We start from the raw sequence: 27,407 nt of genomic DNA, 5'->3' as shown, positions 1-27,407 counted from the left end.
CTAACATTATAACTTCTCTCAAAAAAGCAATTTATCGTGAAAAAGAATCCACAAGCATCATCAGCTTTATGCGAATAACATTTGTTGTTATGTTCTTTGTTTAACAAGGTATTTGCATTTGTTTATTTTACATTGAAAAGTGAATTGTTGTTAGGTTCATTGTGGTATCTGAAGTCAGATAAGCTTTATATCTGCAGTAAATGAATATCAAGTGTGCAAAACCACACAGAATAGGTTTGGAAAATGTGTTCTCCAGATTGGATTACACGTTTCCACAGTTTATTTTAAATCAATGAACTCTAAAATATTAGTGAATCAAGGAGGAGAAATCAGGAAATTTAAACTTCTACTGCAATAGCAGACTGTTTACTGTTTGGGTTCCTTCATATGATGCTGCTCTTATTTAAAATTATGTTAACATTGGGATTTCCTTTTATTTATTAATGTGACATTTACCGTAACATTGTGATGTTGTGTGGCATGTATATTGCTTGTGTAGTAAATAACCTGCTTGAGTGTAGCCAAGCCATTCAGTAGAATGATGGATGGTAAGCTTGAATGTTCTGCCAATGTTCTAGCATCATGTAGTAGTGCTGCTTCTGTTGTTGCAGGTGTTTGATACAGTGACTGTTGTATGTTCTCGGAGTATGACAGTTACGTTAACTCTCTCACTGAGAAACTTGAATTGGGTTCTCACTGAATGCCATATGGAAAAGTGTGACACTTGCAGTTGTAAAAAAGAGAACACTAAAAGTTGGATAAATGGGTTTCTGTATGAGGGCATTTCCAGCGCACTGCATGAGGCAGAAAAATGTTGACTTACGTTGGAAGATATTTGGACATATAATAAACTGTAGGAAATGCCATCATCTTAAATGCTGAATGCACATAAGTGAAAGGGAGAAACAAGGAAGGCAGTGAAAAGATCAGATTGTGGTTTTAATAAAGTGCTATAGGATCTATGAAAAAATAAAGTTGACAAAGAGCATGGTATGTCACAGGTGGGTGCATGTTTGGTGTGTCTCCACACATGCACTTCTTGAAACCATTTTGGTGTTTACATGAAATTTGAGACATTTACAACAATGTTAATTTACATCCACCCTCAAAATGGAGGCAGTGTGTTATTCTGAAACATTAATTACCACTGACAAAAGTACAGTGGTATAGCCCAGAAGGTCACAGTTTGAACACTTTGATATCTGCTATATACCAAAACGGGACATCATACGAAGAAAATGTTCATAAAGAAGTTTTGTATAAACATTTTCCAGTCTTTTCAGTTTTATTTATATATTCAAGTTCTTCTTGGACAAAGTCAGTTTGATCATGAAATTCTTGTGTGTACTGTAAATAAAAATATTATAAAGATTCATTAACATGTGGAGATATTGAATATGCAATATGCACAGCCCCTCTATGCATATTACATTTATTCTTTGCAGATGTTATGCCAGTAAGCTCAAAGTAAGGCTCAAGGTCTCAGTTTTATAAGTTGGCATTTATATTTCTATTGGATTTTATATAGTACATGTTGATTCACAATGAGTGAGTTATAATTTAACTGTTGTTTTAGAACATTCGTATTAAAATGTGTTATTAGTTCGTGTGGGAAAGTGTTTCTATTTTTTAAGGCATACAGGATAAAAGTGTCCAAAGACGTGCACAAGAAAGGAATAGAAATTGAGGTCTGAGTTTGTATTCATAAAAGTTACTTTCTTGATATGTGTCTTTAGACTATCACACTGGTAAGTTCACTTTTATCCTGGTTTATCTTGTTTTTACATTCATTTAATCTTTGTAGTATAGTTGTTTGCAATTTACAAATTGGATAGGGAGGTTTACTATTCACTTTCATTTGGAGAATTTACGTAGTAAAGTGTGACTACATTTTAGATAAGTAGCATTCAGATTGTGGTCCAAATGCCACACGGACCCTGAAGTCTTAAATGTGTTTTCCTTAAGCCCCCTTATTGGAAGTCATAAATTGGGGATAACACTTCTACTTTTTATTTGGTGAGTACTTTGATTTTTTAGCCAGGGCTTGCTGTATCCTGACAGGTTTTCCATATTTTTTTTTCTTATTTTCTCCAGGCTAATACTCTGTTTCAGTTCTTGCAAATTTTTCCTTCTGCATATTTCTGTCTTGCAGTTGTTCTCACCCATATAACTGGATTCATTGTAACCTTGCATCACTGCTTTCATACAGCTGATTTCATTTGCACCATCGAGAGAGCAGCCTAACAGTACAATACTTAGATAAAAACATACTGTATGGGAGAACAGTCTTGAGTACCAGGGCAGACATACAAGTGTACTCTTCAAAATTTGTCACTGACTGCACAGATCTCATCAGAGAAATCTAGAAGGAAGTTTATTTACAGGCTTGGTATATCCTAAATGAAGTGATACACAGCGGTCTGTGCCAACCCAATGTATCCGTGGTCACAAAGGATTTATTAATTCATAATTGTAAACATTATAACTTCTCCCAGATGTACTGAATATCTGTATATATCTGTGTATATATATATATATATATATATATATATATATATATATATATATATATATATACACACACACACACACACACACCTTTAATCTTGTTAGCATAAGTTTGTGTCTTGTAATGAGATTAACAACATTTGTGACAGTTGTGTTATTTGGTTTGTTTGTAAATCAAGTGCCTGTTAACCTTTAGAATTCTGATATTCCTGTGTCAACAACATTTGCGGGAGGGCTTCGTTATGCTGCCTCATACAGCCCACACTTGCGCCGTTCATTGCCCAATATGGCCCACCCAATGTCCACCGAGCCTGCCAAGATCTACCCCTACCACCTGTTGCTTATCACCAACTACAGATTGCCTGCAGATGTGGACAGACTCAACCTAGAGGTGAGGCATGGGATTTGTGGTATATATTTGTTTTTGTTATCCATTTCTTTTACATTTTTGTCCATATCCATAATTAGAGGTTGTTTTTATGCATTCAAGCCTTTGCCTTACCTGGCATATCTGAAAACAGATTTGTGTAGAAGAATGATTTTACAGTAACAGAACCAACATGTGTCAACTTGCAGTTGATTTTCCAATATTTTGATGTAATATTTGCTGATCAAGTTTACAAAATCTGTCTCTAAATGAAATCCTTCATACACTGCTGTAACCTTCTGGAATGAATGTTTAGGTGAAATCATCTGTGTCTGAGGCTTCTTGATGCCCCTGGATTTAGGATATGGCTCCTGTTCCAATTTTTTAAGCTGCCATATATTCTGTAGATTGATATTAATGTGGTTAAGTAATGTTAATCCAGGCAGGATTTAGAACTCACATTTCCTCTTTTTGAAATGTTTTTGTGATCCTTTTATTTCTTCCTCTTGTCAGGCTATAGAACATGTGTGCAACTCTGAATGTAATCAATCACTGTTTTTGCAGCGTCACTTGTCTGATACAGAATTTGAGGCACTGTTCCAATGCAACCGGGTTGAGTTTTATCGCTTGCCACAGTGGAGACGGAATGACATCAAGCGGCGTGCCCGGCTCTTCTGATGGAACTCCGCAACTTCATTGGACCATACAAATGTACTGTGCTGCCATCTTTGGTTAATTTGCTGCAAATTATTACCTAGTGGTTAGAGGATTACAGAAATCAACATGAACACAGTTCAGCTTAACTAGACATAAATGCACTGAAGGAAATACTCATGCTTTGTATAATAGTTTGATTGCAGATAACATAATTCTTTATGTGATACTTTACAGAACTGTGGGCCAATATGTTAAAATATTTTAAACGTCTATCCAGTAACAGCCTCTCGTCCATTTTCTAGATTTTGTACTGTTATTTCCTTGAGTGATTTCTGCAGTTTGCTGTAAAGAAGTTGTTTTCTTGTTGCTTGGCAGTAAAGTACATAATTTTTTAATTCTTAACAGATGGTGGCACAGAACATGTAAAAGATTTGGTGCTGAATACCTTTTCTTTCTTATAATGGTGCATTAAATTGAACACAGTGGCATTGGTTAATCGGGGTAATAGCAGCCCTCCACATCTCTTTCTGCCCACTTCGTCAAATAGAATTTATCAGAGTATAATGTGAATAACTCAACTTCATCATTGATCTGTGTTTAGTGCTGTTGACCTTGCTATTAATGAGAACTGCTCTCTGCTTTCCTCATACTTCTTAATCTAGTTTTTACTTAATTGATGCATTCAGGATTTTAACATGATTCACATTCAAGGACATTTAACTTATTTCTTTGATGCTGAAACTTGTCTAAATATTTAAGAATTCAGTCTATACCACAAAGAAAACACAACACTTTTCTATTACAAAAAGTAATCTGTTTAAAGCTGTTAGGGAAGTAATTGTTGTTTACACAAAGCCATACAAAGCCGAAGAATACAAAATACAGAATTATTAATTGTTAAGCAGACAGTACTATTAGTTACCACTGGGTTTCAAAGGTTAAAGTTCAAGTAGAACAGTTCTTTGGAAATTAATTGAGCCCAGTTCTTTAATTTTGGTCAGTTCAAAGGAAGTTGAGTTATGATACAGACAAGTTACCATTTGCTCAGTCCCTGTAGTTTGACAGTCATTTAACAAAATTATATGATGTTTGTTATTCACTTTATTGGTTTCCTGTGACTTGGGCAGAATTAAAATTCTTTAACCTGCAAGAACACAAGTGATGGCAGTGTGAGGCCGAAGTGTCATCTTTAATATGATGTTTACTTCTTTGTATTGAATGTGTATATAGTATGCTTACCTTTTATATTTTCTGGTGGGACCTCAGTGTACAGTGGCTAATGTTCAGAAAAATGTCACTATGCTTTGATTGCTACGCTTAACATCTCACAATATCAGTTACTTCAAGATGTTGCGTTGTGAATAATGGCTGGTGTAATGTTTAAGAAAACGCCTGTACAAATTGTGAATATTCTCTTCTGGTGCCACATTACTGCGTTTCTCCCTCGTCACTTTATGTATTTCTTTTTACCATATTTCACAGGTGCATGAATGAAGAGGTACTTTTGTGCTTTTCATAAAGATTTAAGGCTTTCTTGTTTTGTGAATTAGTCAATCAGGAGGGATATTCACAATCATTAATCTTGAGCAAGATTCTGATTTTGGCCCAAATTGTTAGATTAAGTGGGATTTTTAAATGTATGTATTGCAAAATATTACAAATCTTTAAGCTTTTGGTGCATGTGTTTTTGTCTAGACTTAAATACCTTATGGTTTGTATATTTCATGTATAATACTGGTAAAACCTATAATGTTATTGGTTATTGTATTTTTCTTCTTGATAGTATGTTAATTTAAGTTCCCCTCATAGTCTGTGAATGACAGTTGGTGCTTGCCCACAGTCCGCTCACTCAGCCTTTCATGCCAAAAATATCGGTAATAAACTGTGTGGCTATAAAGTGGTAATGGATAGGATGGTACTTCAAAAAGGTCCTAATTCAGAACAGATTGAGAATTATTTCCAAAAAGTCAAGAAATGTATCTGATGACTATATGCCCCAGTTGTGTTTCTTTTTTAAGTCAGTGCTTTGTTTTTATTTGTCTTATAATTATCTTTATAGAATAATACTTGTCAGAAGTGTTATTACAATATTTATTTTGTGAAAGTTACCAGGAGCCATGAGTCAGTAGAGTGACTGGCCGTTGACTGGGTGGCTGGAGTTTGTTTCCTGACAGAGATTTTGAGTATTTCTATCTTCACTACATACAAAACTCCTTTGGAGTCCAATCAACCCTCAACAGAATGAATGCCAAGCATCAGGTGCATGAAGTGTGAAGTTGATCAGTAACCTCCCACTAGTGCTGAAGTTACCCCTGCAGTTTCTATGCTCACCTTTATGGCATGGTGATTGGCTGCAGCAGTTATATTTCCTGTATCCGTACAACAGTATTGTTAATACTGGATGTCAAATTTATTCCTTAAGACTATGATCGATTTTTCTAACTTGTTTTCCTAGACATCACTTAGGATGTGGATGCTTGCATTTATCTTCATTGCAGCTTCCATTGTTAGGTAATTAAAACCTCCATTATACACGTAACTGTGAACTATGTTTTATATTACTTCAGTGCTTGTCAATATGGGAGTTAATTTCAGTCTCACACTCTCCTAGAATGTAATCTGATGGGGAAGACAGCCTTCATTTTTAGTTTGTTAGTTAGTTACCATGTGAAGCAGCCAGCATAAAAACCCTCAATTACAATTGCATACTTAAAATATCTTTCACCTTGCGTGTCAGAAGATAAGGCATTATGCCACAATGCCCATCCGGTCTAAAGTGACAGCTCAATGAACCATACCACACTCTTGCTTACTTTGTCTATTGCCAGGTGTAATTTTTCATAAGGTTTTCTTGCTATAATGGTGTTATTTACAGTTATTGCACTTAATAGTGGATGGAACTTAATTTCATGTCAGAATGTAGGAATGAGTCATTTTCATGACATGGTGTTTTGTAAGATTTGAGGTTTTCACGGTGGTGAGTCTGAAGCTTGCTGTCTTCTGTGTGATTATGCCGTGTAGTCTGGTAGAAGTTTACCGATGTTTCAGAAGACGGCAATTACCACAGTAGTATAACTCTTTGTTCCCTCTAGGATTGTCTGCAGCTCAATCATTTGTGGGCCAGTTCATCTTCCTTCCTGAAATGTTCTCTTTCCCCACAAGTATGGTTAATTCAACTTGCAGTATAAAATGCATTTGTCTCCTGTCCATTAACCACTGTTAAAACAATTATGAATTTAGAAAGTAATTTCTTGCATTGCTTGGTGGGTGTAAAGTTCATTAGGTTAACGATGATGGAATGCAACAGTCATTTTAAAATAAATTGCAGTAATGTGAAATATTACCAACTATCACCCCTGAACTACTGAACTGACTAGCACTGAAGTGTTTTTATTTATCCTCCTCATTTCTATATATACTTATATTTGTCTGTTCACAGTGTAGCATGCAATAGGAGATTGACAAGGCTGAAGTAACTTCATTACTTTTATAATTACAGGCAGCTCTTCCCAGCTTTGTCTTAATAATATCTTAATTCAGAGAAATTATTAATATATAAAATATTGTAAGCTTCAGGTATAATACTGCTGTATAAACAGGTCTATGTGTGAGAGTGCATAGTTTAAAGGTAATATTGTGCTTAATTGCAAAACAAAAAGCAGTGTGACTGTGACATTTGAGAATTCTGCTGCTTTTTTTTAATTTGTCCTCATAACCAAGACATTGAAAAAGTTTGCATTTATGAAATAATGTTATTGATACAACTGTGGATTGTAGGAATTTTTATCATTTCAGTGAAAGATCAGCATTTTGTAATTGTTCCTACATTGGTTCCACATACATTGACACTATTGAATTTATTCTATTGCTTTTGGTGCTAGTCTGAAAATAGGAATTTATAAAGTTAAAATTTTAGGCAGTATAATATTTTAAATGGCATGCATTTAATTTTAGCCATGTCATATTTTAACTTTAAATTTGGTTCATGAATGTTTCCTGTTTATGTAGAACTCTTGGCATTGTAGTAACTGGTATTGCTCATTTCATTCTGAATTGGATGCTTTGGTTATGGTTTCTTTATATGTGAACTAAACATACTGTAACTGATTGTGGTGTATGTTGTCGCAAATCACGTCACTCCTTTCAGCACTTATTCTTCCTAAGACTTTTTCACTTTTTGTGAGTCATGTGACTCTGTAGGGCCTTTAGTAATTCATTGTACATATAACTGAAGAAGGCTACAGTAGCATTGTCAAGGATAATTTTTATTGCATTTATTTGTTTGTATTTAACATGGTGACTGTATTTTCATAATAGTTTTAAGTTTGACTGAATTATAATTTTGATAGTTTCAGGTTAGCAAAGCCTCATATTTCAAGACTTTGTTGAACATAAAAAAGTATGGTGCTTATTAATTATGACACAGTATTGTGTCACTTAAAGGAAACTGTGAATTATAATTAAACAGTTTGAAAAGCTTTAATATAATATTACATCACAGAAAAAGAAATTTACAAATGATGACAACTCTGACAAAATTAAGAATGTGTAGCATAAGATCAAAGATAACGATTAGATGTGAAAGTGAGATGTGGGTTTTGAATAAAAGATACAACCAACATTAGAAGCAGTTAGATGAGACTATAAGACCATTGCTAGGATTTGCAAATTTGATCATCTGTTCTTGGATGGGAGTTGGCTTTAGAAGCTTAAAATATAACTAGTTCAAGAAGAAAAAGAAGATTACACCACATGGACATAATTCCAAGATTGCATACCTCCTCAGTAAACAATGACTGTCCTGTACCCTCAGTCTGATGATGGTAATTATCTGGTTTATTCTGTGTTATTCCTCTAAAAGTTTATCACTTAGGACTGTGTTACAGTCCTGCTTTACTTCATTTGAGTCAGTTATATAGACTACAGGTGTGATCCAAAAAGTTTACTAATGTGACATAATTTATATTATAATTGATTTCAAGCTTTCATGGCAATTCATTATTTATATTAAACATGTTTTTGGGTGTGCACACCATGCAGAAGTCGGCTCTTTGCTGACCTTTCAGAAGACTTTATTGCCTGTGTTATATGATAGCAATAATTTCTCCTTCCTTTTTATATAATTTGCCTTCATTATCCAAATATAAAATTCTCCAGCATCATAATGGAATAATTTTACAAAAACTTCATATAGTAATGCTTCACTGGAGGCCCACATGAATGTAGTTCAATTCCCACTCTTGCATTTTCATGCTGGTACTGGAACTTGGATAGTTTCAGTTCAAGGATATTTGATCTGAGATTTGTTTCCTCTGGCTGGAACTTCTGCTGGTTTCTAATTTAGTAACATTAGATACTAACATTTGTTGAATTACTTCTGTGAGAGCACATGTCCTTCTAACTTTTGGGTTGGTGAAATTGTGATTTTGGCAGGTTTAATCAGTTCATAATGAGCCAGGATAGGTCAGCCAGTATAGTGACTAGCTACAGGCTTTACAACTGGGTTTCAATCCGCGATGGGGGCAGAGGATTTTTCTCCAGCCTGTGAATCCAGTCCAGCTCTGGGGTCCACCCAGCCTCCTAGCTAATTGGTACTGGGGTCCTTTCCCAGGGCGTGATGCTGACCACTCATCCCCCATCTAGTGCCAAGGTCAAGAATGAGTTGTAGCTATACCACCTCTCCCCCCAAGCGAGTTACATGGGGTGTAGCACGACTACTTTGCTTTATAATAAGTGTATAGCACAATACTAAAATGCCAAGACTGTCTACTACTGATTATGAATGTCACACAAGTATGAATGGAAGAAGGATCGCTTGTTTAGAAAGTGGCTTTAATATCTGAATTTAAATATAATGATTGTAGTGTTTACAGAGGTGATTAGAACCAAGAGCTGTTATGATTTGTATGGTGATTGGTATGTTGGAAGTGCCTCAAATTGTGCACCAATTTTGTAGTTGTATGTTGGTATCAGTGCTGAAAATAGTACATAGCCTTGCATATTTGTCATATGTGCTTCTTGTACTCTTTAATGTGTTGCCAACAGTTGAGGCTTGCTATGTGAAATGAAGTAGAGGTTTCCTTCACTTCAGTGTTTTCTTTAGGTATTCTAATTTGTTAATGCTATTTTGTACTTACTCTTTCCTATCAGACATTCAGTAGTGATCTTCTGGTTGAAGACCAGACTTTTAAAGATATCTTATACTGCTATTAAACATGTTACTTATTTCAAGTAACCTCGTACATGTCATTTGTTTAAGGTATTTTACTCTTATAAACAGTTTTAATTCTGCTTGAAAATATTTCTAGTTCTTATAGTTAATTTTGTAAAAAAAATGCTAATGCTGATACCCACAATTTTATTCTTCTTTTAGAATGCAAAAGTGAAGAAGGTGAATATATTTAAAATATTGCACATAAACCATTGTTTCAAAATGGATTAACATTAATGCAAAGCAAGACCAGCACTGTTGCCAACCTGAAAAGAGAATCTGTGACTTGGAAGTGAAATATGGTTGTCCTCCACCACAATAAGGTTCTGTTGTAGATGGTGGTGGGGGTGTTCCTCTCCCTGTTGCATTTTATTTGTTTATATTTGCCCTTCACTCCCTCTCCTTGGTCCTATATTTGTTTGTGATGGTTGTCCTTCTGACACAGAAGGAATACATACTGATTTGTGTTTACATTTGACATTGCTGTGGTTACATCACTTATTTGCTTTTGATTCCTTTGTATAAATACTACATACAGTAATAAGATGATAATATATGTTATTTTGATGATGCTGTAGATGTAGATAAGATATATTCAGTGAAATAAACTAGAAAAGTTTGCTTCAGTATAGCATGTGGTTCCATACTTATTCCTGTGCGAATTCTTTACTCCTGTAGGTCATCCTGCAGTATCACTGAACTTTTTGAAGTCTGTTGTGACATATTAGACAGTCTCTAAAAAGCTTCATGCATAAGAGAGATCTTGTGATGAGCCACATTCTCAGGTTGCACATGTTGGAATATTTGCACAGATATGTATATTAAATAGGTGGTCCCAAACAACTGATACGGTGGCCTTGGGATTATCAGCCATCTTCAGACTCACCTCAATGTAAACCTCAAATCCTATCATCAATCTTCTATAATAGTGTTCTATTACAAAAAATTTGATAATCTAGAAATTGAATGGTTTTGTGGCAGGATCCTTATGACATCCAAGAACAAGTCCGGTGGCTGACCTTTTTTTTGTATTAGTGGTGTTACCTATTCAGGATCCATACTGAAGAGTAAGTTTGTTATAAAATACTTAGAAAACAATGGCAAAATAATATTAAAGAGCTGAGCAGATTGCTGTTGTGTTAAAGCTCAAACAGTTGTACCTGGGAGATACTGGGTTTGAACCCAGATTTGGTTACTTGCTCTCCCGAAGAGGTTTTTGTAGTTTTCTAAAATGTCACTGTGCAACGATATTATAACCTAATAAACATTACAGTTTTCTCATTTTGTGTGATGTTACATAACTACTGCAGTTGAAATAACATTATTAATGGCTCAAGAAACGAGCTACAATATACCCAAAGTTATTATCTTCAGTGTTTGTGTCTGTTTTTCTCCTTTATCCCTCTGCTGTGTATTATTAAAATCACAAAGTTTCCGAAGTTTGTTCTACTTCTGCCTTCAGGTAAAAGAAGGACTTCATCTTAATCTGCTAGACCCCTTGGTCAAGCTAGTCACAAACCTGGATGAGTTGGACCAGGGTGCCCAGCAGATAGGCTTCTGTTCCCTTATTACCTAAAGATGGAAGTAGAACAAACTTTCGAAACCTTGTAGTTTAAGAACATATTAGGCCTATACACTGGATAAGAGATAAAAACACCTTCAGCTCTACACATTAAATAATTTCTAAGCAGCGTTTTAAATACGCTCAGTTTATAAATAAAGTATAACTATAAATGGCGCGGCAGTTCACTTATCTTTTACATTAGTTAGCGAAGCAGGTCACCTAGCTTTGAGTTTTCCATGTTCTATCCGGGTTACAGGATACGCAAGGAGGTAAACGGTTCAGAAATTAATCGCGGGCCTGTTGGTTTAAACATTTCCAACAGATGGCGAGGCAATTCACTAACCCTTACATTAGTTCATACCCACGCCAATACGTACTTAAAACACTGGTGAAATTTCAGAGTAAAAACTCCTTACTCATTTTAAGAAATATTTGCCTAAAATATTTACCAAACAACATATAATTTCGGCCATTAGAAAAACACGCAGGCCTACGAAATGAGAGTTGTACCACAGAGAGTATAAAATATTGTTCCTCCCTCTTCAACTCGTAAATATATTCAGTTAACTGACAACCACTCCATTGGCTTATTGTCTAATCGTTAGTCACCCACGCCTTTGTCAACTCCAGTCTTCAAGGGTGTACAAACCAGGAAATTAGTAGCTAAACGTCTTCAGTAAGTTCGGTTAAGGTATGACACATAAACAACTTTACAATATCTTTCTCTGAATTTGAGGTTTTTTAATTTCTAGATCTAAATTAACCTAACAAATCCCCTACGAATTCAATGAATTTGTGCTTTAAGTTGACTAGGCTTAAAAGCGAAGGAGAATAGCATAATGTGAAACTTAACAGTTTGAATTCAATCAAACATTATCAGGTCTACGTTTTAGTATTTCTAACACCTTTTATAACTATTCACATTTATATTCCTTCATTTTTTGCTCTGTGTTAATATTGTTTCTATTTTGGGTTTGCCTGTACTTGGCAGTTATATTTAATACTGTATATTTATAAGTTTAGTTAATCCGTTTGTGTAATATTATCCATTATTATTTCACTATTATTGTATATATTATCAGTGTTTGCCTGTTATTGGCTTCTTGCTTTTGGCAAACACGTAAATAAATTAATTGAATTGAATTGAATTTATTATTACTCACCCGTTTCGGTCCTAATAGTGTTACAGTAAAATAATAAAGTTCGTAGTTAATGAAGGGACATGGTGGACTTTAGCATGGAAATATCTGACATTAATATGTCTTTAAACAAAGTTTTAACCTATAAATAATTAGTAAACGTGGTGGTTTTAATTTATATACTATACAGTAATGGGATTATATAACATGGGCAGGGAAATGATTATGTCAGGAATATACAATCTAAGGCATATTAGGATCAAATGTGAGGCACCAGTGAGTGAAACTGAAGGTGGTGTATTGGGACCGAAATGCATATGTAAACAAATGAAAACAGCAAATAACTTCTCTCTCTCTCCCCCCCCCCCCCCCAAGCGCCTACATAGCGAATAGTGGGAAGAATCTATTTTTTGTTTTTACTTTCGATGCTGTTTGAAAAAATTTTAAATCAAGGAAGATGAGAAAGACTAGTCCTGTTAGAAATGCATACGAAATTCTGATCGGAATCCTGAATAGAAGAGACCGATCGGAAGAACTAGATAGAGATACGACGATAATATTAAAATAGGTTTTCGTGTTATACGGTGTAAGGGCGTGGATTGAATTAAATTGGTTCAAGTTAGACACAAGTAGCGGTTGTTGTGACCATGGTAATGAACTCTTGGGTTCTAGTAAAGACAGTATTTTGTACCAGCTGAACGACTGTTACCTTCCCAAGGACTCGTCCCCGTTGAATAAACTAGCTTTATCACTACTGGTCATCGTATCATTAAGGTACAGAGCCCCTGCAATCGGATGTGAATGTGATAGGCAGAAATGTTTCAAAATGCAGGTAAAAATCAGTAGCGTTAAATGTGTAATGTTTAAACATTTTCAAATAATAATTAGAAAGGTTGAATCTCACGCCTGACGGATTCCCAGCAAGCGATGTCCTCTATTTGCCCCATTTTGACGCCAGAAGTTTCTTAAGAACACAGTACGTCTTAATATGTGACTCCACAACCACTAGTTAATTATGACAATTCTAATGAAAGCAATTACAGTATTGTTTATGGCAATAACATGTTTAACGATAATAATAATAATAATAATTATAATAATAATTTAGTTACTAGGATTAAAATAATATATCCCGAAAGTCGCAGCCCAGTGGTTAATAATCCTGCTTCATATTCGGGATCAAATCTCATCCAGTAGACCTATTATCCTGACTGAGGTTTTCGTGGTTTTCCTCTGTCTCTCCAGGCAAATGTCAGGATATTACCTTATATTTTGACAAGACCGCTTACTTCCATACCATTTGCAATTCATTATCCCAATCATTCGACATTACTACTACTGACACAAATAAGTAAATAATTTATACGAAAACTATGGTGATAATAGTATAACCTAGCTATTCCCCTTGTAAAACCCAGAAATTCTGCATTTCCTCATTGGTTTTCCAAAACTCTTGTCTATTACATTAGAACGAAGAATGCATCTCTTAAGAAATTCAAAAAATCTAAATCTGATTATCATTATAGCGTTTTTTCCCACTATCGTAAACTAGTTAAATTGACTATTAAATCAGATAGATTGGTTTGGTTAAAAACTATTGAAGAAAATTTGAAAACCCAACCAAAGCACTTTTGGAAATATATTTCTAATTTCAAAAAGAAAGACCAGTCGATTACACAAATTAAAGTTGGAGACAGTTTTATCACGGAACCCCAGGCAATCGCTGAGGCTTTTGCTGACCGCTTTCGTTCTGTTTTTAACTCCCCTTCTTGCGTTAATGTTACGACTAGTTCTGACTTCGCCTATTCTGATGTTTTCAATATTCCTCGTATCTCTGTTGATGATGTTACGCGGGCAATTAGTCGTCTCCGTTCGACGAAATGCGTCGGACCCGATGAAATCCCGACTTTCGTCATAAAAGGTTGTTCTGAGATTTTAACTCCTCTTTTACGCCATATTTTCAACCTTAGTTTATCTAGTGGGAACTTTCCTTTGTTATGGAAGCGAGCGGCTGTTGTGCCGATTTTTAAGAAAGGCAACAGCGCCTTAGTATCTAACTATAGGCCTATTTCGATCCTTAATAACCTCTCCAAAATTTTTGAAAGCATTGTTCATGATCACCTTTCCTTTTATTTCAAATTCAAATTACACCCCAGTCAGCATGGTTTTTGTAAATCAAAATCTACGGTAACTAATTTAGTTACCTACCTTAATGATGTTCAGCCGTCTGTTTGTTCACAGGGACAGATCGACTCTGTGTATTTTGATCTTAGGCAGGCCTTTGATTCAGTCCCGCATTCTATTCTTTTGAAAAAGCTAAATAAATTTGGACTATCTTCTCCTTATGTCAAGTGGTTCCAAAGTTATTTATCATCCAGATCTGCCTTTGTTCGCATTTTAGGACAGTCTTCTTCTCTCTACGCGGTGTTATCTGGAGTTCCACAAGGCTCTACCTTGGGACCTCTCTTATTTAATATTTTTATTAACGACCTTTGCGACAAAATTAAGTATTCTAAATTTCTCTTATTTGCCGATGACTTGAAACTATATCGCGATATTAAATCTGTGCATGACTGCAGAGCTCTTCAAGCAGATATCGATTCCGTACATGAGTGGTGTAATGATAACAATATGGAACTTAACATAGAGAAAACCAAAATTATATCGTTCACACGTAAAACCAACAGTATCCATTTTAATTACATTGTTAGTGACTTTTTAATCTTGCGTACTAATTGTATAAAAGATCTTGGTGTCTTGTTAGACAGTAAACTGTATTTTCACTGTCATGTAAATTGTGTTCATTCCCAGGCACTAAGGACCTTAGGGCTTATTCGTTTTATTACTTATAATTTTTCCTCTTTAGACAGCCTTGTTGTTTTATATAATGCTTTAATTAGGTCAAAGCTTGGGTATGCCTTGGTCGTTTGGAATAATCTTACACAGACAGATTCTAATAAATTAGAAAATATTCAAAGAAAATTTGCCAGTTTATGCAATTACCGATTTTTCCAGTTTAATATCCCCCGAAAATATGAACTGATCCTATCTACTTTAAATTTTAGAACACTTTATTCCAGACGACGACATCTCGATGCGTTATTTCTTATTAATGTATTTAAGGGCAAAATAAATTGCCATTCCATTATGGACGCTGTTGGTTTACGTGTGCCGGCGAGGCAAATAAGAGAATTTTCTACTTTTAGTGTGAGCAGTGCACTAAGACATAGTCCTTCAGCCAGGTGCGTCATCGCTGCAAATGACGTATGTAAATCTCTGGACGTATTTAGCACAAACATTGTCTCCCTTGAGCGAACGTTCTCAACAAGGGAAATGATCTAGCTTGGTTATCTGTCTTTTTATATTTTTTAAAGTTTTACAATTATATTAGTGTTCCCTACGTGGATTATTTGTTTTTATTTATATTCCTTCATTTTTTGCTCTGTGTTAATATTGTTTCTATTTTGGGTTTGCCTGAACTTGGCAGTTATATTTAATACTGTATATTTATAAGTTTAGTTAATCCGTTTGTGTAATATTTTTAATTTTTATTTCACTATTATTGTATATATTATCAGTGTTTGCCTGTTATTGGCTTCTTGCTGTTGGCAAACACGTAAATAAATTAATTGAATTGAATTAATTGAATTTTAAAGAACCCAGTTTGTTGATATACTAGCGGTAAACTTCGGGGACCTATCATAAAATTCCTTTTATTCGTGCTCTTATGTGAACGGTCATTTCCTCGTTCTGAATTTTATTCCATTCCATTCGACATCCATTAGGTTTTCCTTGTTGCTTAATACCTGTAATATATGCTATGATCGTTTCTTACGAAAGGAGAATACATTTCGTATGTTTACAACTTAAGAGTCAAAATACTTTTATATATTTAATATTTGTTTTTCGGAAAGTGAGCAACACACAAATTTTCGAATTCATCAACGAATACTTTAACATTTTCCACTGTATCTTGTTTTATTTTTGAATGTCAAAGTTTCGTAGCCTTACAGCATAAATACCAGAATCTTGTAAATTGTGGGAAGGGGAGAGTTTTTAGGATTCCAGATTGAAAGGAGCCGATTATTTCAAACAGGGGATAAAGTAGTTCAAATGGTAAGATACCAGCTTTTGCTACTATCAGGGTTGACTGAATTATGTTGAAATACGAATAACATTTGAAGCTGAATATGCATATTTCATAGACCTTATCGCGTGTGTCTGACTGTTGCAGATATCGACTGTTACAATGGATAACTTGCCAGAAGATTGTCTTTTAGAGATCTTTTCTTATTTGAGTGCCGAAGACTTGGCCACGTCAGTCCGCCATGTTGACACACGCTGGATGATGGTCTCTCAGAGGGTTTGCTTGTGGAGGCACATCACCTTCACACCGGCAATCACACTGTCTGAAGAAGACATTGCGCACTATCTTAAGAACATGCCGAACTTGTGGTCTTTCCGTCTGCGCCACGAAAAGATTGTAGACAAAATTGTGACCGCGTTGTGTCACCACTGTACTGACCTCAGGCGTGTGGTCATGGAGCGAAAACTGGGACCCAGCTTGAACAAGGTAGAAGAACTCTTGAGGAAGTTCCCAAATATGGAACTTCTAGACGTTTCTATTCCTCACTCACAATTCAGCATGGATTACGCGAAATTATCTGGAAAAGCGAACACGTTCAATGATCTTACAGTTTTCAGAAACATCAGTTTCAGATCGATTTCATGGACGATGATCAAGTCACTCGGTCATGAGGATCCCACGCATACGAGCAGCTTACCTTTACTGGAAGCGGACATCAAGAAAACTCTATGCGAAAGAGTAAATGAATTACAAACCATAGGATTAGTTTGTAAATTAACGTCGCACATTTTAAAATTAATTTCGTACTGTAAAAACTTGGCGTACCTGTTCATAGATAACGAAACCACGGACGAAATAGAAATTGATTTTGAGCCCCTCAGCATTTTAAAGCGTTTAGATACTTTGCAGATATTGTGTATGCATAATTCAATGACAAAGTGGAATATGCCTTACGAAAGTGTTAAATTTTCACGTTTGGTTAAACTGGAAATTGTCAATTCCGGAAAAATGCTTCGTAGGTTTTTAAGAGTACTGTTGAGTTTTTGCCCAGAGCTGAGATACCTTAATGTGCAACAAAGTCTTATAACAAATCATGATCTTGAAACCATATATCTCTGTAAACATTTGGTACACCTTGATGTTTCTGAGAACTACATCTTAACTGACAAGTGTATGGCGCATGTGGCTCGTGGGTGCTACAGGCTACAGTTCCTAGACATTTCCAACTGCTGCCTCATGACTAGAAACGTTTTCAAAATTCTACAGAAGTGCAGGGGTCTGCAGACTCTCGTGGCAAAAGGTAACGGGTTTAGTGGAATCGATTCAAACAAAATGTCAGAACTATTTCCGTGTTTGCAAGAAATTTGTTTAGAAACACCAAGATGGTCGCGTAGGAGAAGGACAACCATAATGTCACGAGAAGTCTCTCAGGAACAAAGAAATGACAACTTTGAATAAAAGTGTGTGTTTGAACTTTTCACTGCATGATTTTAAATTGTTTTTACAATGAAATGTGATATTCTAATTTAATGAAATATAATTATATGAAAATGAGAAAAACTGTGAGTCGATGATTCTGAAATATCTTTAAATATGTTGTGTTTACAACGTAAAATGCTTCGCCCTGACAAATATTTATTATAAAATTACGTTTTTAACATATTATTATACGAAAGCAAATAATAATTGAGTTTCATAAACATGAGGCCTGGAAGGAAAAGATCACTAAGAAGACCTAAGTGTAGTTCGGAGGGCAAAAGTTAGATTTATCTTAAAGAGAAAGTTTCTGATTGATTCTTGATTTAACTACGCTGTTCCAGCTACACCGTGGAACGTTAAGTTTAATCTTCGAACTATGTATAGGAAAGTGCTTATGACCTATTTAATGTACTATCTCAATGTGTGCCTTGAGGAACTGAGGATTACCTCTAAACTCCTGTCACGATAGCAGTCCGTGGGTCCATTCTGGAATCTCCCGAACCAGAAGCATGAGTTCTAATCGTTTGTCCGCGACGCTCGGGAAATAGGGTAAGAGGTGGATTGAAGTTGCGTCTATTTCCAGACTTTTGTGTGCACGTAATGAATTCCAGTTTCTATAAAGTCGGGGAACTTCTTCATTAGCTGAGGGACTGTTAGCCTCACAAGAATTACTCCGTCCTGTATGTCGTATGAGTTGCTCCACGTCAAAGAAATTTCTAGAACTACTCCGCAGTAAATGAACGTTCTTCATTAGTATCGATAACATCAAATAAATCGATCAGCACGAAGCTAGCAACAAGTCCATTAATTTCTTGCTTTAGTGTGCTGCTGAAGTCGGATCAACTAACATCTCTTCACTTCTCTCCGTAATTTTGGCGACGGTGCAGGTACATAGTCAAACTGATATGTTTCGGTGATTTAGATAGTCAAATAATAGGAACGCAAAGAAGCACATTTACGATGTCTATCTTCAAATCAGTGTGTGTAATTCGTAAGAACTGCTAATAGAAGAATTAGGTAGACTACATTTCTTGTGGCTACATTTATTTATAAGAAATGTAAATGTAAAATATAAGAGTTTTTACGAAATTTGGATAACGTGCCGGTCCTAATTTTCCACCTAAACGCGTATTCTTTCTAAACTAATTTCATTTATTCCTCCAGTACAACGGAGCTGTTATTTAGTGGTAGACAAGGTGCTGATGAATAAAAGCTATTTGAGTATGAACACCGCAGTTAAGGAATGAAAGGATTCTGTAAACGTTTCAAGTTGCAGACTTGCGTTCTCCTTGACTGAAAGATATTCCAGAATAGAATAGAATTTTACATTCCATAGATCTTTCGTAGGCCCAAGCCAAGGATGTACAACAGGTCATAAAACAAATATGATACTTATTTCTAATACAAAAATGAGTCACATAGTTATAACAGAATTAGACTGGCCTAGCTGAAAACTGTAAACAGACTCCGTACCTACACTGGCAGGTGTGCGGCAAACCTATTGAGGTGGGGATATCCTTGTGTGTCTGACCAGTGTTCCTGTGGACAAACACAGACAATGGATCACCTCCTGGGTAATACAGCAAAATCAGTTACACAAGGAAGCATGGCTGCTATTGTTTACGTGTTTTTATAGCGGCTGAGAATTCTTGGTCGAGGTAAATTCTTCTATGGAGTAGGAGTGAGATAGAAGATACTCTTTAGTGGTGGCTTAAACTTCTTTCTTTCATGATTCAGACTTCTTAAGGGGGGGGGGGGTGATATTGAATACCTTAATTCCAGTATTTCAAAGTCCTTTTCGATATTTATCGAGTTTAGTGTTTGATGTATAAAAGTTATGTATGTATCTTGTACTTATATTGTAGATATTTGAGTTTTCTAGAAATTCTTTATTATCCACTATAAGTTATGACAGAGAGCAAGAATTCGAAGACTGGTGGAAGAATTAGATTTCGAGGTTCTACCTTGAGTGCGTGCCATTATTTCTTTTGGGTGTAAAATACTTTTTATTATTCCCTGTAGAGTTTTTCCAGAAAATAATTCCAAGTTGCTTATTCAAGATTTCATTTTTATATGTTCTTTGGAAAGTCAATGGACGAAAATAACAATTTATTGTGTAGATTTAAAAGTTAATTGTTTAGTAGATGTCAGTGTAGATTCTTTCATTAGCAAATTTGATCTTTACATCTACTTATATTTTATTTGAAGAAACATTTTTTCATTTAGCATCAGAAATTCTGAAAGTCGATTAAATTGGTGATCCTTTCAAAAACACGGAAGGCTTTGGTAGTGGGTACAGGAGGGGGGAGAAACTGATTTTCTGACTACTTTTTCATTATGAACAAGTAGTCGTGGACCCGGCTTTCGGAACGTAGTGATTTTATGACGAAATAATTTAGACAATGGACAAAGCCCAAAAGAACAATTTTATACACGACTAAAACGCGTTTTTCTAGTCTTATTAATGCTGGCAATTTTTTGCTTCAGTATGAACCCTTATTTGTGCCAAATTTGATATCAACTACGAGTTACAGGTATTTATCAACGTTCTTTCACATGTTGCAGATGGAAAGCGAAAGTATTTTGAGTCTGCTCGATGAACTGCTGACGGAAATATCCCCTTACTTGGGCCCTGAGGATTTGGTGGACAAAGTACGTAAGACCTGTACCCGCTAGAGTGACATAACTTACACAGGCGTTCTGTGGAGAATGGTCACTTTCAGGCCATCGTATCAAATGTCAGACCCCGATCTTGTCTCCTACATAAAAGAGATGCCACAACTTAGGTCTTTCGTTCTAAATCACGAAAGGGATACCAGCATGATCATAAATACGATGCGTGAACATTGTCACGATATTAAAAGTGTAATTATAAATAATAAATTAGGAACTAATAAGAACAGTATACTTATATTTTATTTGAAGAAACAGTTGTTCATATAGCATCAGAAATTCTGTATGCCGATTGAATTGGTGATCCTTTTCAAAACACGGAAGGCTTTACTAGTGGGTAGCGGAGGGGACATTATCCTCCCCCCATATATTGTTTACCTACATATGACCCGTTGTTAACCACAAAATTATCTTTCCTTTACAATTGTAAATATTCGAATATTCTACAACTGATGTTTCTGACTAAATGGGCCACTCATTTGGCAATGAATTTAGTGGCTTATCATCGGTAACACAAATATGAATATTAATGTCTTCTGGATGTAGCACTGTGTAGCTGGTACATATTGACCGAAATGTTAGAGAAGCTTGCTGCCTCCTCATTCATAATTGAAAAGACAACTCTTTTAACGTCTTCTACATTCACATAATGTTTTGGTAATCTCTTTGTTACCCATCTTTATATTCGTCGCCCTAGAACCTCAGATATCACCAAATTAAAGTTTACTAATTTCAAATAAATTTCAAATTTAGACACGCTTTAATTATCACATGTAACTACAGTCCACGACTGTAATCTTGTGACTTGGGGTTGTGGAAGTGGGGTGAAGGAGAAAGGAGGACAGATAGCGCCTGCCTTTAACGCTACGGACTTCCTGCATTCCTTGCAAGTCTCAAGATTACAGTCGTGGACTGTGGTTTAATCAGTACGCTGTTAGTATTCTTCTAATTACACGCTTTAAATGTATTCGCCTTGATGAATATAACAACATTGTCACGAATTAATTATATGTGCTTTCAATGCATTTAAAATCGGGTGCATTTAAGATAATTGTATACAAGTGTGCATTAAATTAATGACAGTTGGCTCAAATTAACCCGGGGGGGAGCAACTGATTTTCTGACTACTTTTTCATTATGAAGAAGTAGTCGTAGACCCGGCATTCAGAACGTAGTGAATTTATGATGAAATAATTTAGACAATGGACAAAGCTCAAAAGAACAATTTTATACACGATTAAAAATAGTTTTTCTAGTCTTATTAATGCTGACAATCTTTTGCTTGATTTGTGCCAACTTTAATATCAACTACGAGTTACAGGTATTTATCAACGTTCTTTCACATGTTGCAGATGGGAAGCGAAAGTATTTTTAATCTGCCGAATGAACTGCTGACGGAAATATTCTCTTACTTGCGCCCTGAGGATCTGGTGGACAAAGTGCGTAAGACCTGTACACGCTGGAGGGACATAACTTACACAGGCGTTCTGTGGAGAATGGTCACTTTCAGGCCATCGTATCAAATGTCAGACTCAGATCTTTTCTCCTACATAAAAGAGATGCCACAACTTAGGTCTTTCGTTCTAAATCACGAAAGGGATACCAGCATGATCATAAATACGATGCGTGAACATTGCCACGATATTAAAAGTGTAATTATAAGAAATAAAGTAGGAACTAATAAGAACAGTATAACAGACATGTTGCTTACGTTCCCAAACATGGAATGCTTTGACGTTGTCGCAAGTGAATCACGGTTAAGCTTGGATTATGCTCAGCTTTATGGAATGTTCCACAGTCGGAGTTCTGTTAACATGTTGACTAAGGAAGGCTCACACACAAATGAGTTCATCCTAAGCCCCAGCATCGGCTACATTCCTGACATTGAAGTGTTAAGTCCAGTCCCCAACAGCAAGGTGCATTCGGTCATAAACAAGAAGCGAAATGAAATTAAGACATTTAGTGTAAACTGTGACGTCGATGCAGATATATTTAAATTGATCTGTACATGTAAGGAGTTGAGATACCTGTTCGTATGTGACACTCAGTACTGTGGGCCTCCTATCAACGTTGCGTATCTGGCAAACCTAACCAACTTACAAACACTGCAACTGGTCGGTTTTCGGGATATTAACTCTTATATTTCACCTCTTGTTTTTGAGGACGTCGTATTTTCTCATCTTCATAAATTGGAAATAATTCAAGGTGGATCCCTGCTCGAAGCGCTTTTGACTCCCCTGTTGCCTGCATGCCCAAAGCTCAAACATCTGAACGTCCAAGAAAATATTTTGACAGACGAATTACTGGATAACATTCGATTTTGCAAGTACTTGGAGTACCTTGACATTTCGAGGAATTGCTGCTTGACTGATGCCTTCATATCAAACATTGCTCGTTCATGTACAAACTTGAAGTTTCTCGATATTTCCTCCTGTATCGGGATTTCTGAGAACTTCATACACTTGTTGAACACTTGTCGTAAACTAGAGACCTTAAGAATTGAAGGCAAGTATTATTCTGGCTTATTATTCAGGCTAATACCAGTTATGTTACCTAATTTAAAGGAATTTTATGTGACGCACTTTTATAATTCCTATATTCTGGACGATCTAGTGTCAAAAATGCCTACGCTCAGAGTACTGAAATGCAATAAAAATCCAGATGAATGCTACTACATCGACAGTGACTGAGTTGCTGTCAGATTCTGAGACATGGTTCCTCCCACAAACACAACTGCCAGTTGAACACTATTAATATGATATCACTACAGTTATGTCATATTTTTATAACAAAATTTATACATGTTACCTGTTATTAATATGATATTGGCTTCTTTTGAAAATTTAAATATGAAAATTAGAAATGTATATAAAATGTTGAAATTTGTTGTAATATGTCGTATACTTACATTTTGTTGAACCACTTTTGTTTGTGTTCGAAGAATGTACCATGAGATTCATCATGTTATTCGCTGTGCACACTTTTTGGCGCATGTAAGATATATGTGCATTTTTAAAATGTTATTATAAAGAATACCATTGTTATTATATAAAATAAAATAATGAACTAAATACGGTGTTCTGTGTTATCTTGTGTAAAATAAATATATTATGCTAACTCTGAGAGGTTGTCTGAATGTAGTGAATAAAAATAGTGTTACATTTATGGTAAATTTCGTTGAGGGAATAGACTGCAATACATTATGAAAACCAGTGTGTTTCCTGGTGTATTGAACTTGGATAAATAATTTTGTTGTAGTGGTGCGACCGTTGATGAGGCAGTTCTTTAAATAGTTTCAGAGCATAGTGTTACATTAATAAATCATCTACTGTATAACCTTTCGCACAAAAGCAATGAACTGAAAAGTATTTGTTTTCCTTTTCAGACTCTATTTCTAGGTTTCTCTTACATTACTATCAGGCATGGGTTCATCTATCATATATTTTCTTGAAATCTGAAAACAGTCTTTATCATCAGCAGTTATATGAAATGGTCTTTTTTCGGAGAAAATAATCGATATAATAGAATTGAATAGAATTTATTTACATGCCATAGATACTTAATGGGCCTAAGCACAAATTATAATTATTTCTAATACAAATGTAAAGGACATCGTTACAACATTGATTTTTAGTCCACTACACCAGTGGTCCCCAACGCGGTGCCCGCAGACGCAATGGCTTTTTTCGGTGCCCGCGTTGATACGGGAAGTGGTTATACTGAATAATGAAGGCCGTTCAACCATGAACATTATAAACACGAAGCACAGATCTCGACTAACTAATGCCCATCTTGACGATTGATTGCGAGCAGCAACATCATCCTACACTTCCAAATTTGAAAAACTGGCCTACGAAATGCAGTTCCAAACTTCACACTAATTTCCCACTTGAGTAATAATAATTGTACTTATAAAAGTACGTATTTTTGATTGCGTGGTTTCTTGTATCATTAAACGTCGTGTTGTTTTGTGTATTATTTGGTGTCCATATTTTATTTGTCCAGAGAAAAGAAACCTTGGCTTTCTAAATTGGTTGGTGCCCGCCACGATCTCATAAACTCTCAAATGTGCCCGTAGGCACAAAAAGGTTGGAGACCGCTGCAGTACAGTATTAATGCAAGAATAAGTATACAAGGTAATTGTAATAATTGCGGCAGAAGTAACTTTAGTGATTATCACTTTTCTAGGCCTCTTTAAATTCATTTTAAAGCAACATTTCAAAAATATTCATGGCTGTCTTCTTTGGCAGACTCACATGCTGCTGGTACTGAAAGGTAACTTGTCACAATTTTTGCAGACTTGAAGTCCTGAAGACTGAAAATTCCAACATTGGCGAGTATGAAGTTGTACGTTTCATACGTGAATCGTCGGTCAGTTCACTTATCTGCATTAGTTCATGCCCTCGCAAATACGTACTTAAAACACTGGTGAAATTTCAGAGTAAAAGCCCCTTACTCATTTTAAGAAATATTGGCCTAATATTTACCAAACAACATATAATTTCAGCCATTAAAAAACATGCAGGCCTATGAAATGAGAGTTGTAACACAGAGAGAATAAAATATTGTTCTTCCCCCTTCAACTTGTAAATATATTCAGTTAACTGACAACCACTTCATTATCTTATGATCTAATCGTTAGTTACCCACGCCTTTGTCAACTCCAGTCTTCAAGGGTGTACAAACCAGGAAATTACTAGCTAAACGTCTTCAGTAAGTTCGGTTAAGGTATGACACATAAACAACTTTACAATATCTTTCACTGAATTTGAGGTTTTTTAATTTCTAGATCTAAATTAACCTAACAAATCCCCTACGAATTCAATGAATTTGTGCATTAAGTTGACTAGGCTTAAAAGCGAAGGAGAATGGCATAATGTGAAACTTAACAGTTTGAATTCAATCAAACATTATCAGGTCTACGTTTTAGTATTTCTAACACCTTTTATAACTATTCACATTTATTATTACTCACCCGTTTCGGTCCTAATAGTGTGACAGTAAAATAATAAAGTTCGTGCGTTTTAAAATCTTGAGTAAGAAACTAATCTAACCCCCCGAAAGGGGGTTAAAACACTTGACCAACCCCCTTCGGAGGCGATGTGCTGCTTCTGGAGCAGTGATCATGCGACTGACTTGGTAGATGTTGGATCTCGTTCTTGTGAAGCGTTATTTGTTTACTCGGCATTGTTGTGGAACACAACAATGCCGAGTATAAACAAATATAAGGTGACATTTGTTTTATAGTAGATTCACCACTTCGCCACTCTTAGGTTCTAATGTTTTCCTTGTTGCTTAATACCTGTAATATATGCTATGACCGTGTCTTACGAAAAGAGAATACATTTCGTATGTTTACAACTTAAGAGTCAAAATACTTTTATATATTTAATATTTGTTTTTCGGAAAGTGAGCAACAAACAAATTTTCGAATTCATCAACGAATACTTTAACATTTTCCACTGTATCTTGTTTTATTTTTGAATGTCAAAGTTTCGTAGCCTTACAGCATAAATACCAGAAACTTGTAAATTGTGAGAAGGGGAGAGTTTTTAGGATTCCAGATTGAAAGGAGCCGATTATTTCAAACAGGGGATAAAGTAGTTCAAATGGTAAGATACCAGCTTTTGCTACTATCAGGTTTGACTGAATTATGTTGAAATATGAATAACATTTGAAGCTGAATATGAATATTTCAGAGACCTTATCGCGTGTGTCTGACTGTTGCAGATATCGACTGTTACAATGAATAACTTGCCAGAAGATTGTCTTTTAGAGATCTTTTCTTATTTGAGTGCCGAAGACTTGGCCACGTTAGTCCGCCATGATGACACACGCTGGTTGATGGTCTCTCAGAGGGTTTGCTTGTGGAGGCACATCACCTTCACACCGGCAATCACACTGTCTGAAGAAGACATTGCGCACTATCTTAAGAACATGCCGAACTTGTGGTCTTTCCGTCTGCGCCACGAAAAGATTGTAGACAAAATTGTGACCGCGTTGTTTCACCACTGTACTGACCTCAGGCCTGTAGTCATGGAGCGGAAACTGGGACCCAGCTTGAACAAGGTAGAAGAACTCTTGAGGAAGTTCCCAAATATGGAACTTCTAGACGTTTCTATTCCTCACTCACAATTCAGCATGGATTACGCTAAATTATCTGGAAAAGCGAACACGTTCAATGATCTTACAGTCTTCAGAAACATCAGTTTCAGATCGATTTCATGGACGATGATCAAGTCACTCAGTCATGAGGATCCCACTCATACGAGCAGCTTAACTTTACTGGAAGCGGACATCAAGAAAACTCTATGCGAAAGAGTAAATGAATTACAAACCATAGGATTAGTTTGTAAATTAACGTCGCACATTTTAAAATTAATTTCGTACTGTAAAAACTTGGCGTACCTGTTCATAGATAACGAAACCACGGACGAAATAGAAATTGATTTTCAGCCCCTCAGCATTTTAAAGCGTTTAGATACTTTGCAGATATTGTGTATGCATAATTCAATGACAAAGTGGAATATGTCTTATGAAAGTGTTGAATTTTCACGTTTGGTTAAACTGGAAATTGTCAATTCCGGTAAGGTGCTTCGTAGGATTTTAAGAGTACTGTTGAGTGTTTGCCCAGAGTTGACTGAATGTGCAGACTTCTGTAACTGATTTAATTTGATGTGAATAAATCAGGGTTGACAATCCAGGGTCGCAAGACCGCCCCA

The 27,407-nt window shown here is 35.7% G+C and overlaps 3 protein-coding genes across 16 annotated transcripts in view; all 3 read left to right on the top strand.

Annotated features, from left to right (window-relative positions):
* Unc-115a (actin binding LIM protein Uncoordinated 115a) overlaps positions 1-10,374 on the top strand; it is a 78,191-nt gene extending 67,817 nt beyond the window's left edge. For 7 of the 12 annotated variants that reach the window (XM_087340616.1, XM_087340615.1, XM_087340614.1 and 4 more), the window contains 2 exons: positions 2,705-2,899; positions 3,440-10,374. In XM_087340616.1, coding sequence (XP_087196742.1) covers positions 2,705-2,899; positions 3,440-3,553 — 309 coding nt within the window. In that variant the 3' untranslated portion in view covers positions 3,554-10,374. Of the gene's footprint in view, positions 1-2,704; positions 2,900-3,439 lie in introns of those variants that run through there. The other 5 variants (XR_015532632.1, XR_015532631.1, XR_015532630.1 and 2 more) reach the window with 2 other exon arrangements.
* Positions 10,375-11,894: 1,520 nt separating this feature from the next.
* On the top strand, positions 11,895-18,093 carry LOC147871243 (uncharacterized). Its single transcript, XM_087340625.1, has 2 exons — positions 11,895-11,983; positions 16,681-18,093. Exon 2 carries the CDS (start codon positions 16,696-16,698, stop codon positions 17,989-17,991), a length of 1,296 nt encoding a protein of 431 aa, XP_087196751.1. The 5' UTR covers positions 11,895-11,983; positions 16,681-16,695; the 3' UTR covers positions 17,992-18,093.
* Positions 18,094-18,774: 681 nt separating this feature from the next.
* LOC147871242 (uncharacterized) lies at positions 18,775-23,808 on the top strand. 3 transcript variants are annotated; one of them, XM_087340621.1, is made up of 3 exons: positions 18,775-18,899; positions 20,578-20,664; positions 22,038-23,808. In XM_087340621.1, exons 2-3 carry the CDS (start codon positions 20,578-20,580, stop codon positions 23,373-23,375), a joined length of 1,425 nt encoding a protein of 474 aa, XP_087196747.1. In that variant the 5' UTR covers positions 18,775-18,899; the 3' UTR covers positions 23,376-23,808. The 3 variants fall into 3 exon arrangements, with proteins under 3 accessions (XP_087196747.1, XP_087196749.1, XP_087196748.1); XM_087340622.1 differs by lacking the exon at positions 18,775-18,899 and adding an exon at positions 18,906-19,029; XM_087340623.1 differs by lacking the exon at positions 20,578-20,664 and having other exon boundaries at positions 18,810-18,899.
* Positions 23,809-27,407: the final 3,599 nt, after the last annotated feature.

Source organism: Zootermopsis nevadensis, unplaced genomic scaffold, assembly GCF_977971745.1.
Source record: "Zootermopsis nevadensis isolate Lab colony 2312 unplaced genomic scaffold, Znev_1.0 Znev_ptg000061l, whole genome shotgun sequence".
Classification (NCBI taxonomy): domain Eukaryota; kingdom Metazoa; phylum Arthropoda; class Insecta; order Blattodea; family Termopsidae; genus Zootermopsis; species Zootermopsis nevadensis.
The sequence above is the reverse complement of the archived record's forward strand: the minus strand, read 5'-3'. Positions and strand labels throughout refer to the sequence as shown.